Source organism: Passer montanus, unplaced genomic scaffold (assembly GCF_014805655.1).
Source record: "Passer montanus isolate IOZ18808 unplaced genomic scaffold, ASM1480565v1 scaffold4, whole genome shotgun sequence".
In the NCBI taxonomy this organism is placed as follows: Eukaryota; Metazoa; Chordata; class Aves; order Passeriformes; family Passeridae; genus Passer; species Passer montanus.
Window position 1 is genome coordinate 16,204,943 of NW_024368818.1, and position 13,337 is coordinate 16,218,279.

The window sequence follows — 13,337 nt, forward strand, 5'->3', positions numbered from 1 at the left end:
TTTCATTATGCCCAGTTTAGTGTATACACCTGAATAGCAGACAGGTGTGTTGCTTTGGAAGTGGGAGTAAATAAAGCAGTTATAGTTCCTGCTTAATGTTTGGTTCCAAGGTGATGCTACAACTTTTAGAAGCTGTAAAAAATCAGTATTCTTGAAAAAGAGATTTTTTCCATCATAATGCAAACCATAGAGATTTATTTAAAAAAAAACAAAACCAAAAAACAAACAAACAAACAAACCCAAAAAAACCCCAAAACCAAACCACAAAACCCAAAAAAACCTGCAACCAAAAGGGGGAAGCTCAAGGCAAGGTTTTACTAGAGATCTACTAAAAATCTGAGTCTTTTTTTCCCTTTTTGCCATTCTGCTGGAACAACACTTTTGTCACAAGATTACCTCTTTTACACTGTTGGATGGGTCACACTGTAGAGAACACTTTTATCACAGAGCAATCAGGAGTGATAGTCCTGTCAGGCTTCCCAGCATATCAAAAAAACAGCCTTTGGCTTTGCAACCATTTTGCCTTGAAATTAAGTCTTTTCCTGAAGGATGGGGGTGTGTGAGAGGCCTTTGAGTGCTGGTGCCATTACTGGGTTATTTCGCCTACATCCAAGATCTGTGGTCCAGAGTAATACATTTATGAGTTGGGTGTGTCTTCACATTGGTGGCTGTATATTCTAGAGCAATATAAAATGCAGCTCTCCTACTGCCTGAGGTGTCCTTAGTGTATTCTGCAGTCTGAGAGCCAATTCAGGAATTCTTCTACAGAAGCAATACTCCCAATCTGCTGTATGGCCTTAACCTGCTGTAGGTGGGGGTTGGCTTCTTCTCCCACGGAACAAATGACGGGACAAGAGGAAATGGCCTCAAATGCTGCTGGGGAAGTTTCAGGTTGAACATCAGGAGGAATTTCGTTTCAGAAAGGCTTGTTAAGCATTGGAATGGACTGCCCAGGAGGTGGCAGGAGTCACCATCCCTAGAGGTGTTCAAGAAACCACTGGATGTGGCACTCAGTGCCATGGTCTAGTCAAGGAGCTGGTGATGAGTGAAAGGTTGGACTCGATGGTCCTGGGGGTCTTTTCCAAACCTAAATGTTTCTCTAACTGTAAAAGCTGTACAGTTATTGGCAAACAGTCAATTCAGTACAATTCTAGCATCCCCTGATGCACATGGAAATATTTATTAATGAGAATTAAGAATTCAGCATTGAGACCTTTAATTAAAAGTGGTTAAATTTATGCTGTAATGCTGATAAAAATATATTGAAGGAGTTTCATCATCTTTATCTACCTTTTCCTTAAAAATGGGTCATTACAGCAGGAACATGACACATTCTTTATCTATACCCAGGAGCAGCAGCGATGCAGACTCCCTTTTGTTGTCGGGTAGAGATCATTCAGTTTTCTTGATTCAGTGTTGCTGTGTGACGTGGTTTTCCCATCCTGGTCTGCACCCAGACAGCTTGGCCTTACCTTAATCACCCCGACTGGAGATTCCCATGGACCAAGTATTTTACATGACAGAGAATTGTCATAGCTCCGGAAGCCATCAGACTTAAACCAACAGAACCACTTACCTGTGATAATAAAAACATAAAATAAATGTGTTATTGTGCAATAGTATCTTGAAGCATGACAATGATTGGCTCAATGCTTATTGCAAATGTTTAACATTATATAGTTAAAATACTCTAAACAGATTCCACTGCTTATTAAAGGGTGAGATTCAAAAGGATCTTCCCTTCCATATACTACTACTTTTATTTTGGTATAAATTGAAGTGATAATTATCCTCAGTCACCAAAATGCGTGTTCTGATGTTTAGTGGTCTGACTTGGGCAAACCACATCCTTTTAGATACTCGTTTCTTGAAGTGAAAGGTGAAGGTTGTATATTTAAAAAAAAAAAAAAAAGCTACATTCCTCAACATTTTTAGTAAGTTGCAAAGACTGATAGTTTTTTCCAGCATCACTGATGAACACACAGCTTGGAGGCGTGTACTTTACGTGTTCAGCACTAGTCACATCAAAGGTCAGCTGAACACTCCTGAGACTAGGAAGTCAGTGTGTTTGTGAACAAGGAACTTCAGTTACATCCTCTGTACTTCTCAATCTATTGAGGGGAAGCAGTGTTCTCAGAAGTCAACCAATAAAGTCTGAAATTGTTTCAGAATTACACAGGACACCAAGATACTATCCCACTTGACATGCATGCGTGTGGAGGAGTGTCTACGTGGGAATCTGGGAATGTTCCTTCCAATCCTGTTTCATACACAGGATGACCTATCTCCTACAACCCCCAAGAACCAGTCCTCGGCCTCTGGCAACTGTAATAAACTCCCCACAAACACTGAGTGACAACAGGTGTTAGCTGGATCCTTTCTTCCACCATTGTAGTGGAAACAAGCACAGGCACAGGCTCCATATCCCACAGAAAGGACTTCAGGCTACTGCAAGTCTCAACTATGGCCAAAAGAATGCAAAGAATAGCTACAGATAAGAGCCAAGAGAAATACTAAAAAAGCTCCACTTTTTTTCTTGTAGATGCACCATTCTAAATGCTGTCTCCACATTACAATGTATTCTACTTCTGCAAATCCTCCTGGTACAACTCCTGCCCTTGGCATCCTCCTGCTAATGAGCACAGGCAGAGTTATTTCTCTACATCTGCATATCCCACTTAAACTGGGTGGGAAAATGTAGAATCAGCAGCTGGTAATGTGCAATTTTTGCACAGGGTGTTGTTTAAACAGAGTCCATTTGAACAGCTCCCACACCTAACATATCCTTCAGACATTTTACAGTGTAACTAATAGTAATACAGCCCAATAACCAGAATATTGCTGATTCCAGCAGAAAACCTCCTTAACTACAAACTCTAGAAAACACAGCATTTCAAAAATCAGTAAATGTACAAAGGGCCTTTGGATTTTGCCAAAGATCCATGTGTGTCACAGGGAGAACTGATTACAGTTTTGACAAATGGCATGAGAAATCTGATTATCTGGAAATGCCAAGTGCTGGAACATGGCTCCCTGCATTTCCTTTGATATCATCATCTCTCCAGGCAGCTACAGATTACAGAAACATGGATTTGTTTTTAACTCCCAGATGCTACAAAGCTCGTCAGAGGAAAGAGAAGTTAATTTAGAATACTACCAAGAGTCACAGCACCAGAATCAAACTCCAAAGGACTAAAGGAGAACTGAGCATGAAATTGTTTCTTATCTAAATGCTGAATAGTCTTCAAGTGACTCTGCTGAGAAGAAAAAAAGGGTAAATGCAGGTAGCACAGCTGTGCAGCTGAACACTGGCAGCACTTGGTTCTGTGGTACATACAATTTACCAAACACGTTTCACTGCTGAACAGGATTATTTTCTACAATTAGAGGTCAAAAAGGCAGAGCATACCAGTATGCTTTTACATTTTTATGCAGTATTTTTTGTGAAATTCTCCTTTTTATCAAGCTGCAGACCACTTTCACTAGAATCCCCTCATGCTAGCAAGCCAGTGCACTATTTTAAACTGTCCTCTGCAAATAAAGCATTTAAGATGAACAGAAATGTGAACATACAGTGCATGGCCCACTCCAGAGCCATGAAAATGTTCTGTCCTTTCAGCACTGTCAAACCTTTTGTTTTTATCACTCACTCCGGTGTTTAGAATGGAAATAGCAATTTGATCAAAGATTGTGATTCAACAGCTGTTGAATGTAATTAACCAGTCATGAAACTTCAGAGCCTAAAAACAGAACAGAAAGGAGGAAGATGCCCATAAACCACAGAAGGGTTTATGTAACTATTTTACTCCTCCATGGTATACTGATCAAACATATCCATATTAATAAAAAACTTAATAACAACTATGAAATGCAAGAAGTGCTGATTCTCAGAAGTACAGCTCTATCTGCAGTTCAAGGAATAACACTTTTGTGTTGTCCCCACCCACCACAGAATTACCTCCAAAGACAGAAGAGCAAGAACATTTCTCCTGCAAAACCTGATCCATTTTATCGTGTTTTCCAGTTGATGACCCAGAGATAGCAGCAACATTTTCCCCTTTCTGTTTTACCACTTTGTTAAAAGAACCAAGTCATTCATGAAAAGGAAAGATGAAAAAACATTTGAGCCCATAAACTGAAAGATCAACAAGTCTGATTTTATTATGATATTGTATTCTCATCTGAATGGCACATAATTACAAAGAAACATTTACAATATATTTTCAAGTATTAAGTTATGTCATTTCAAGGCTTTCACTTCAAAAAGCTACATTAATAATACACCATACAGATAGTACAGTTGGTTAGTTTCAAATAACTTCCTCCCTTCTATTTGGTTTAAATATGATTCAGTAGGCACTAGAAATGCCTGCAGCCACTGACTTTCTTGGGACTTGACCTTGTTGTTCTTGTACCACAATATATCATTTTGCATGTCAGAAAATCAGCTGCTCTCAGACACAGCCACAGGTCGTGTCACAACAGAGCATTGTGCAGGTTCACAGCAGAGGCCAGAACTGTCCCTGACCCTGCCATTCAGCAGTGATGCAACAAGAAAGAATGCATATTTAAATTAACTTAAAAACACTCCTACACTGAAGTAACCATAAAAATGCCACTGGAACATCCCATGCTTGCTACATTAGTGTTTCTCTTTTCCTCAAGCACATTAAACTGAAAAATAAAGCATGTTCATGAAGTCTGAGCTAGGCAGGTTGAGATTAGGCTGAATCTAAATTATTTCCATTTTGCATACCAGTCAGTGCAGGCCCTGGTGGTTAACTCTGACTCCCGTTCACTGGTATAACCCATCAGTTACAGCAGAGTTACCCAAGTTAAGGCTGAAACTTTGGACAGCCCTGTTGATGCCACCGCAGAGGTGTAAGGTCACACATATCCCACTAAGTCTCTTTTGTGCTGGCAATATCCCCTGAACAGATGGAATTCTGCATACAGTGGAGTAAAACCTGTTTGACAGACTATTGACTTTAAAAAAAAAAACATCTTGGATGACAGTAAATAACCCCAGAATTCAACTTCTTTTTTTTAACCAAAGACAGCAAACGCCCTGTTACCTCTTTATTCTCATTTCTTATACTACCTTTTAAAATAAAGCAGGAAATGTGGCCAGCAGCTGGTCCCGTCTCTTCTGCCCCAACACAGCTGAATCCACTTTAGCATAAAGAAAAACAAGGATGCTAAATACACATATACTTTATCACACAGTGATGTTTCACAAAGAAAAATCAAACTCCTTTTCTACTGATGAACACATGACAAGGTCTAGCACCAATGAAGCAACTGACTCAGAGAAATGCTTTCATCTACTTAGCCTTAAACACAAAATTTAAGGCTTTAAGAAACAAGACTTCAAAAACACTAAATAGCATAATTAAAAAAAAATAATCTGTTTTAGAAAAGTATTCTTTGTGAAACCTCACTTTACATATTATCATTTTCACAATCCTTCTTCCCCCAACTGACATACATTTAAACAACCTAAACATTGTAATACAACTGAAAAAAGAACCCACTCATCTTTTGTGACAGGGAGAAACACTGACTACTACAAGAAAACACACACTATTTTTTTTGTCAAACTATTTCTCCTCCTATCTCAGGAGCAATTATGGAGCGTTTTTCCTATCATTAGCCTCAAGATACGTATTTCCTTATCTCCAAACTGTGCTATAATTATGTCAGGTTATAGATTTCTGGATACTGTAAGAGGCTTAATTAAGAACTCTACAGTAGAGTTAAGCACATGCATATACATGCAATATTTTTAAAATGTAAAGCTACTCTGAAGTAACACAGGAATTTCAGTGTGCCTGGGCACAGAGATTTACTCATGGGAAGGTAAAGTAATGAGTTACTTTGATGCACTGATTCTTCAAACCTAATTCTCCTCAGAGGTCCATGCAAGAGCAACTCCTCTATGTGAGGATTCCTCTGCAGTGATTTAACCAGTGCTCAGGCTGTTTCATCAGGTAAAACTCTGCACTGTGAATTAGAGCAAGTAGAGAAGGGCTTTTGAACGGTACTGTGCATCCCTAATACTAGACAGCATTTTAAACCAACAGGTCACCAATTCCTTTCCTTTTTTTCATTCAAAAAGCAATTTACTTAGACTTTTGGGCCAATCCCCTGTAATAAAAGGCAGTAAGTGTCACATCCCCCTTATTAGCATGTTTTCCTTTTTCTGCTCATCAGATACTTGGTTAAATAGGAAATTTCTATTTCAAATGCATGAGCATTTTTATAAAATTCAAAATGTAGCTGCTATATTGGCTACTATGTAACCAGTGTAGTTGTTTCAAAAACGAAAAAAGGAAAACAGCTAATGAGACTGATGTGATTGTAACCTTTGCTATAAATTGTCATCCAGAGCTAGAATCATTTTGGCAGAGTAGGCCAAGGACAGAAAAATAATTTTCTGAACCAGTCATTACAAGAGACTGGGATAAGCAAAGCAAGCTGTCTGATACCACATTATGGGAATATATTGATCCTTACCAGGTTGCGAGGTGGGAAACGACTGTTCTTTAACCCCTACACAACGGAGCCTGGCAGGGCAACCACCTAAAAGAGAAACTGTCAGAGAAGTTTTAATAGTAATGTATAACTGAGATGCAGTACAATTTCATATGCATGCTTTCTTTTGCCGACCATTACTATTTTCTTAAGTCTGTCCAGTGACGATGTCATAATGGAGTTTTTGTTTGGTTTTCTAAGCAAGCATTTTCGGCTCCTCAGGATAAGCAGGCTAGACATTATCTGACTCAAGACCGGGTAGTCAGCATTATCTTTACTGCGAAGTGGAGCCGAGCACACCTTCATGCATCAAGCCGGCATGATCTTTCACCCAAGTGCTGCGAACGGGCTCTGGCGGCACCTCCGCGTGTGCACCACGCGCGTCAGTCTGCACGACCACTGTCGCACTGCTGCACGCAGCTCTGCGCGACTCCCATCGCCAAGCAGGCTCACACCACTACCGTCCACACGCCAGATCTACAGGACCTTAAACCAAGGCCACCGTCTGGCTCCCAACATGCCGTTCGAGAGAATTTTTCTTACCCTGGCCACTTAAGTAAGCGCCAGGTTCCCCTCCTTTGCATCTCCCCCAATACCACCCCATCACCACTGTATGGATTCTTTTCCTCCGCACCATCGCCTGCTTCCTCCGCCGCGACGCGAGGCCCTGACGGGTGAGAACCCCACGAGTACTTGCAGCAGGTACTTGACCCTACATTTTGAAGGAGGCCGCTGCCCGCCGAGCACAGATGGAGCAGAACTCCACCGACACCTGATCCCGGTCCACGTGCAGGCAGATCCCGCCGGGGGCCGCCCACTCCTCCTCGGTCTCAGTCACCGCCGCCGCCTCCTCCAGCCCGCGGGGCCGGGAGCTGGGCAGGGCGTAGTCGTGGTCGCTGCTCTCGCCGGCGGGCTGGAGCTGCTGCTGCTGCTGGCGGCTGCCCGTGTCCCTGAAGAGGCTGGTGCTGAGCTGCAGCCCGCCGGCGCGGGTCCCGGCCAGGCGGCTCAAGAGCTGCCCCAGCGCGCTCTGGTTGGCCAGCACAGCCCGCAGGTAGCTGCTCTCCCGCTCCAGCTCTCGCAGGCGGCGGCTCAGGCCGCGGTTGCGGTCCCGCAGCTGCCGGTTCTCGGCAGCCAGGCCCTGCAGGCGGCTCTCCAGCCCCAGCACGTACTGCTTCTTCTTCAGCCGGTTCAACCGCGCCGCCGCCGCCGCCTTCAGCCGACTCCCGGCCCCGCCGCTCCTCCGCCCGGGCGCCGCCGGCCGCGGGCCCTTGCCCGGCGCGGGCAGCGGCTCCGGTTCCCCACAGAAGCAGTCGCTCAGCTCCGCGTCCAGGTCCCAGTCCGGCCGGGCCGCCTCCAGCAGGTCTCCCAGCTCCAGCCCCGGGAACCAGTCCTCTTGCTCCCACACCTCCAGCGGGCCGCCGGGCGCCTCGGCCTCCTTCTCCTGCCGCCGCGGCTCCGAGGCGCCCGGGCGGCGCCCGGCGCTCCCGCGCGCAGCCTGCCGGGAAGCGGCGCGGGGGGAGCGCCTCGCGACTGCGCCCGCGCGCGGGAAAGCGGCCTCTGGGAATGAGGGAGGGGGTGAGGGGGGAAATGTTACCAAGTGCGGCATAGGTAAAGATTTTCTTGAGAGAGAATGTTCTTTGACATTTGTGTGCTTTCAAACCTAAACAACGAGAAGGGAGATCCATGAAACAGGGAGCAGCCAATGAGCTCTAAGGGATTTCCAGGGGTTAGAAGGACAAATGAATTGTCACTGGAATTGCCTTCTTAAGGTCTAGGGCTCAACGTGTTTCAATGACCTCAGACCTAGGGGGAGGGTAACGAAGCTAGGGAAGAAGGATGTACTGCTGATAGCGGACACAAAGAATGCAGAATTGACGGGCCACAAGGACAGCGGGCAGAACTCCCACGATAAGGAATAAATTAATAAACCCAACGGGGCAACTGTGCTGAATCAGTTCCGACTGGGTAAAATATAATTCCAGCAGGGGGATATCCCACCTACCAACTCATGGACCACCGACCCCAAAAAAAGAGAAAGACTGAGCATGCAGACTAATGAGCAAGAGAGAACCATCAAGTGAGAGAATACAAATTAATAAGATAACTAGATAACTTTTAGCTTGTAACACCAATTCCCTTGTTTGCTAAAACATATAAATAGTAAAAAGTTTTGATAGTCAATGTGTTTGATTTGTGGAATACCGCCGAGCACCCAGGCTTGTGCAACTCTGAAATAAATTAATGTCACACATGTAATTATTGGCTTGTTGCACACCAGGTAATCCAATTTTTGTGGGCAGCAGGGTGACAGGTATGGGAGCCTGGAGGTGTGAGGGGAGACCTGTGTGGTTTGGGTGATGAGAGGTGTGTAGGAAATGGATGTGGGTGTGCAGGAGGGGCGTGTGTGAGTGATGGGGAGAGAAGGAGGGAATGGGGCAGTGACAAGGGGTTTGTGTGTGAGGCAGCAGGGGGAAGGTCTCTCACACGTAGCCATTGCCCACGGGTGGGAAGGGGGATGTCCCTGAAGAGTGCAGAATGGGGGGTCTTTCCTTCCACACCCCATGGCTGCGGCTGGGGCAGAGGCCTGTGGGGCTGCTCTGTCACACAAGCGAGCGAGTGTCCTCTGCCCAGATTTAGAGTATTTAGGCACCTGGTCTCAGGGTTCCTTGCAGTGACCAGAGGGATACAGGTGCTCCTCATTGCCTATGGACTAGTTCAAACAGAGCAGCCAGCTCTCAGACCAAGAGCACAGTGTGTAATGTGAGTCAGTTGGGCTTTACACTGTAGCTGCCAGCACTGAGATTAACCAAATGTGTGTGTGTGGGGTAGGCACCTCAGAGCAGGAAAATATGGTTAAAAAGTAGGAGAATGTGGTCCATAAAACACCTGTGGAACGACACTTGCAGGAACCAGGATCAGGAGAAGTGTTGTGGTTTGCCACATAGCAGATAGTACAGCAATACTTCTCACCTTGGCTTTGCCTGGGTTCAAGGGCAGTCCAGAGAAGCTCAGAAGAAAGGCTGCTAGCAGCTGCTGCTTTGTAGAGTCAGAATCACAGAATCACAAAATGGTTTGGGTTGAAACGGACCCTAAAAATCACCTAGTTCCAACCCCCCTGCCTTGAGCTGGTAAACCTTTCACTAGACCAGGTTGCGCAGAGCCCTATCAACCTCACACTTTATGCTTCCAGGGATGGGGTCATCCACAGCTCCTCTGGGAAGCCTGTACCAGAGCCAGAAACCACATCTGGTTCAGCCAGTCCTTGAGACGAGCTGGTCACTGGCCTCCAGACCTGCTGCTTCCAGTCACTTCTGTAAATGGCTTCAATAGATAACAACTCTGATACCGTGCTGTGGCTTATAGATACTCAGGACCAAGAAATACTCAATCCATTTCCTAAATTCTTGAGTTAACCCCAGGCATAAGCATGTGGCAAAGAACTCTGGAGGCAGCTGCCTACAGCCCACGTGGGGGATGCTGTGTGGCCCCTCATGGGGGTTGTTTGGGTTTTGTTTTTTTTTGTTGGAAACTTAAAGAGCAGACTGAAATTCAGCAGCAAAAATCTTCCTTCTTGCCTAGGAGACCAGCAAGAGAGAGTGGGAGGTCTCTGGATCCCACAGTGCTGACAGGAAAGATTTTTCTTATTGTCAAAAGCTGCCAGACGTGCACAAAATGGAAGAGTGTATCACTAATATTTATCTGCAGGAAACAGATAAAAACAGGAAAAAAGCCATGATGGAACATCTAGAACATTGTTCCATTCCAAAGAACAGATTGAAATAATCCAAAAGACTTGACAATTTATTCTGAGCTGAATGGGAATATAAATACTACTCTGGCATTAAATAGGGTTTAAATGACTGCAGAAATCTGTAGGACTACTAGAAAACTATAAAAAGTAATTTGCTTGAGAATCAGTTGTTGTATGATATTATTGGATTACCTGTTAAGTTCCTGAATTTAGAGAATGCAGAAATATTGCAAGGTAGGATTTCTTTCTTGGAGCCTCAGGGCCTTTGTTGAACTTTAGAGCAGAATCAAATACAAAAGGCTAAGGGTTTTTGGTTATCTTGAAAAATAAAATCCAACCAAACAAACCTATAATTCAGCAGAGGTTAGCACTAAATAAATCAAATTCATATTTTGTTTTCCACCCTAATCATTCATGTCACAGGTTTGACTAGTTCAATGATCCATGTTCATATTTAAGAGTGTAGTGATTTATTTTCAGAAAGGCATAATGACAAAAAGGCTACAGAACTGTCAGTGGAAGAGGGTTTAAGCTGGTGAGGACAGTATAAAGAAACTAGAGGATGGTCCCATGGAGAGGAACAAAATTCAGGGGTTTGTTACCACAGAGGCACCTGTTGAGAGGAGAACAGAGAAAAAACTGCAGTTAGGCAACAAAGTGACGAAGTTTGACATTCAGAGCTCTCTCTTTAGTCAGCAAATCCATACTGTGCTTTCTGTAAGCATCGAACTGCAGCAGGAGTTCATTGTACACCTGTTTGTTGTGTTCCAGCTGTCCTTGGAGCTCTTGAACCTTCAGATCTTTGTCTACTGCTGCTGCCTCTTTCTTGAGGCACCTTCCTGCTCTCTGCATGGCTTCCTCCACAGTCTCCAGCTTCTCCTCCAGCTTCTGAATCTCCTGCTCCTTATCTTGCAGAGCTTTGCTCCTCAAGATGGCCAGGTTCAGTAGCTGCTCTTTCTCTTTCCAGCTTGGCCTGATGCTCACTGCCCTCTGCTGACTCTGCCTGCTCAGCCCTTGCTGCATCTTGTTGGTGCTTCTCCTGTAGGAGTTGCAGCTCTTCTTCAGTGAATCCACCTCCTGGGTGTAGGCATCTGCTTGTTGGCTCTGAGCTTCCAGCAGCTCCTTCTCTCACTCCTGGGCTCTGTGACTCTCAGAAGCATATTTCTCCTGCAAGGAGCATAACTGCTGTGAGAGCTTCCTGGTCTGGCCTGCCAGCCAGAGCACTTCAGCTTCCTTCTCCCTCACAGCCTGGCTGAAGAGTGCTTCCCTGTCCTGCCGCAGACGCTTGTTCTCCTCCCACAGCTGCATGTGCTGTTTTATGTGTTCATTTTTGAACTGGATCATCTTTTCATGGTTTTTGACCAGATCCATGAAGCGCCTCTCCAAATACTGAATACGCTGGGTCTGGGTTTTAATTTTCACAGCATCCTCTCCCCTCAGTTTCTCCAGCTCCATGTTGAGCTGCTCTAGGTCTCCACAGCATTTGTGTGCTTTCCTCTTCAGCATAGAGAAAAGATGATGATGCTGTTCTAGGTGTGAAAGCGGTAGCACCTCCTCACTCTGCTCCTTAGAGCTCTCACAGAGTTCCTCCAAGCTTTTTGTCAGATCTTCCATGTCTTTGCCTGACTCTGGATCGCCTGTGGGATCAGCCATACCTGCTCCAGTCTCCTAAGGCATGGAGCACCTATATTATGCAAAGACAAGATAAAATTTTATAGTGGCCGGTTCTGTTAGTGACACTCAGCATAATTAAACAGCACCCAGTGGTTGTGTGGCCAACACTGCTGCCATAAGCTGGTGGTGCTTCTCTGGAAGTCCAGAGAAACTGATGTAGGGGAACAGGACCTCCCAAAACCAATGTCAGCCGGCAACCACACAGGCCTGCCGTCCTCCCCTCCTCTGGTTCAGAGTCAGGCACACTGAGACTCAAGGATGCCAGACTGAGCAAAAGCAAAGAGTGTGGGCTTAGTATTTATGCAAGCCTATTCATTTGCTGATGACTAGCTTAGCTAATTATTCCTTCTCGAGGCACTGCTGTTGTAGCTACAAGAACTGCTATTATATTTAGGTAAAAAGCCTGTAAGTGATAAAGCTGTAAATAATTCCTTACGCAATCCTTTTCCTCTGCCTTTATTTTCTCCTACAGCTCTGTATTGTAACTGCAAATAAAACACAGAGGGTTACGTCAAACTTTTAAGTGATTTACAAGATTTCTATGATAGTACATTACTAGTTAAAAATAACCGAATAGCCTTATCTTGTGCTTAGAGATTTATGAATCAAGTAAAAGACCTATACAATCTTAATAAATAGTGAATGCTCTGTGATACAAAGCCTCTGTGCCTGGAGAAACAGTTCCTCAACTGAGTTTTCACACTGATCTGCTGGATTAATTTAGACATGTAATTTTAAAAATCTGGTTCTTCATTTAAAAATAAGGAAAATATTTCTATTACATATGCACCAAAATGATTATTGGTGCTGAATCACACAGCACACTACCCAGACATTTGAAAAGTTAGCCTACAACTCATCTACAAGTTTTTCATTTGGACACAGACCTGAAACAGCACATGAAACAGCACACTGATAATCAGGTTTTGTGAATTCCTGAGCTTTGACTAGAGGTAAAGATAGGATGTGGGAAGGAGCCAGCTTAAATGATGGGATGAAAGATACAACAAAAATGAATAAACACCTGTGAAACACAAAGAATTTCACAGCTGTGTAGTAGTGACTTCAGTACAGACACTAACTCTGCCTCCACTATCCTACACCCTCTCACTGTTGCTACCTTGGATCCCTTGCAAAAAATGGAGGAGAGGGGGAAGGACTGAAAGGTTTAGGCCATTCAGTGGAAATACAATGACGAGCAGGGTTTAAGAAGAGAAAACTATTTTCTTACCAGGTGTTTTCTTCCTGATGTCTGTTTGTTGTCCGTCCTATTGTGAGGTTCTGTTTCCATAGAGGTAAGATGCTGAATCCAGTCACTCCAGAGCTCATGACCTCATCCAGGCTGCTTGGAGCCAGGCCAGTCCCACCAGGGTGGCTG

The 13,337-nt window shown here is 44.4% G+C and overlaps 2 protein-coding genes across 6 annotated transcripts; both read right to left on the reverse strand.

Annotated features, from left to right (window-relative positions):
* Positions 1-19: 19 nt before the first annotated feature.
* Positions 20-8,725, reverse strand: CREBZF (CREB/ATF bZIP transcription factor). Of its 5 annotated transcripts, XR_005628577.1 has the most exons (4): positions 7,251-8,724; positions 6,517-6,594; positions 5,102-5,172; positions 20-1,576 (listed from the first exon to the last, which is right to left on the reverse strand). XR_005628577.1 is itself a non-coding variant. In XM_039718609.1 (3 exons), exons 1-2 carry the CDS (start codon positions 8,138-8,140, stop codon positions 6,546-6,548), a joined length of 939 nt encoding a protein of 312 aa, XP_039574543.1. In that variant the 5' UTR covers positions 8,141-8,724; the 3' UTR covers positions 4,137-5,172; positions 6,517-6,545. The 5 variants fall into 5 exon arrangements, 1 of the variants encoding a protein (XP_039574543.1); XR_005628576.1 differs by having other exon boundaries at positions 5,102-6,594; positions 7,251-8,725; XR_005628579.1 differs by lacking the exon at positions 20-1,576 and having other exon boundaries at positions 4,137-5,172; positions 7,169-8,722.
* A 2,199-nt stretch (positions 8,726-10,924) lies between these two features.
* Positions 10,925-13,235, reverse strand: CCDC89 (coiled-coil domain containing 89). The gene is given in 4 exon segments (XM_039718712.1): positions 10,925-11,246; positions 11,248-11,347; positions 11,350-11,969; positions 13,191-13,235. Coding segments are annotated over 3 exon segments (1,005 nt in total). The 5' UTR covers positions 11,939-11,969; positions 13,191-13,235; the 3' UTR covers positions 10,925-10,930.
* Between the last annotated feature and the right edge of the window lie 102 nt (positions 13,236-13,337).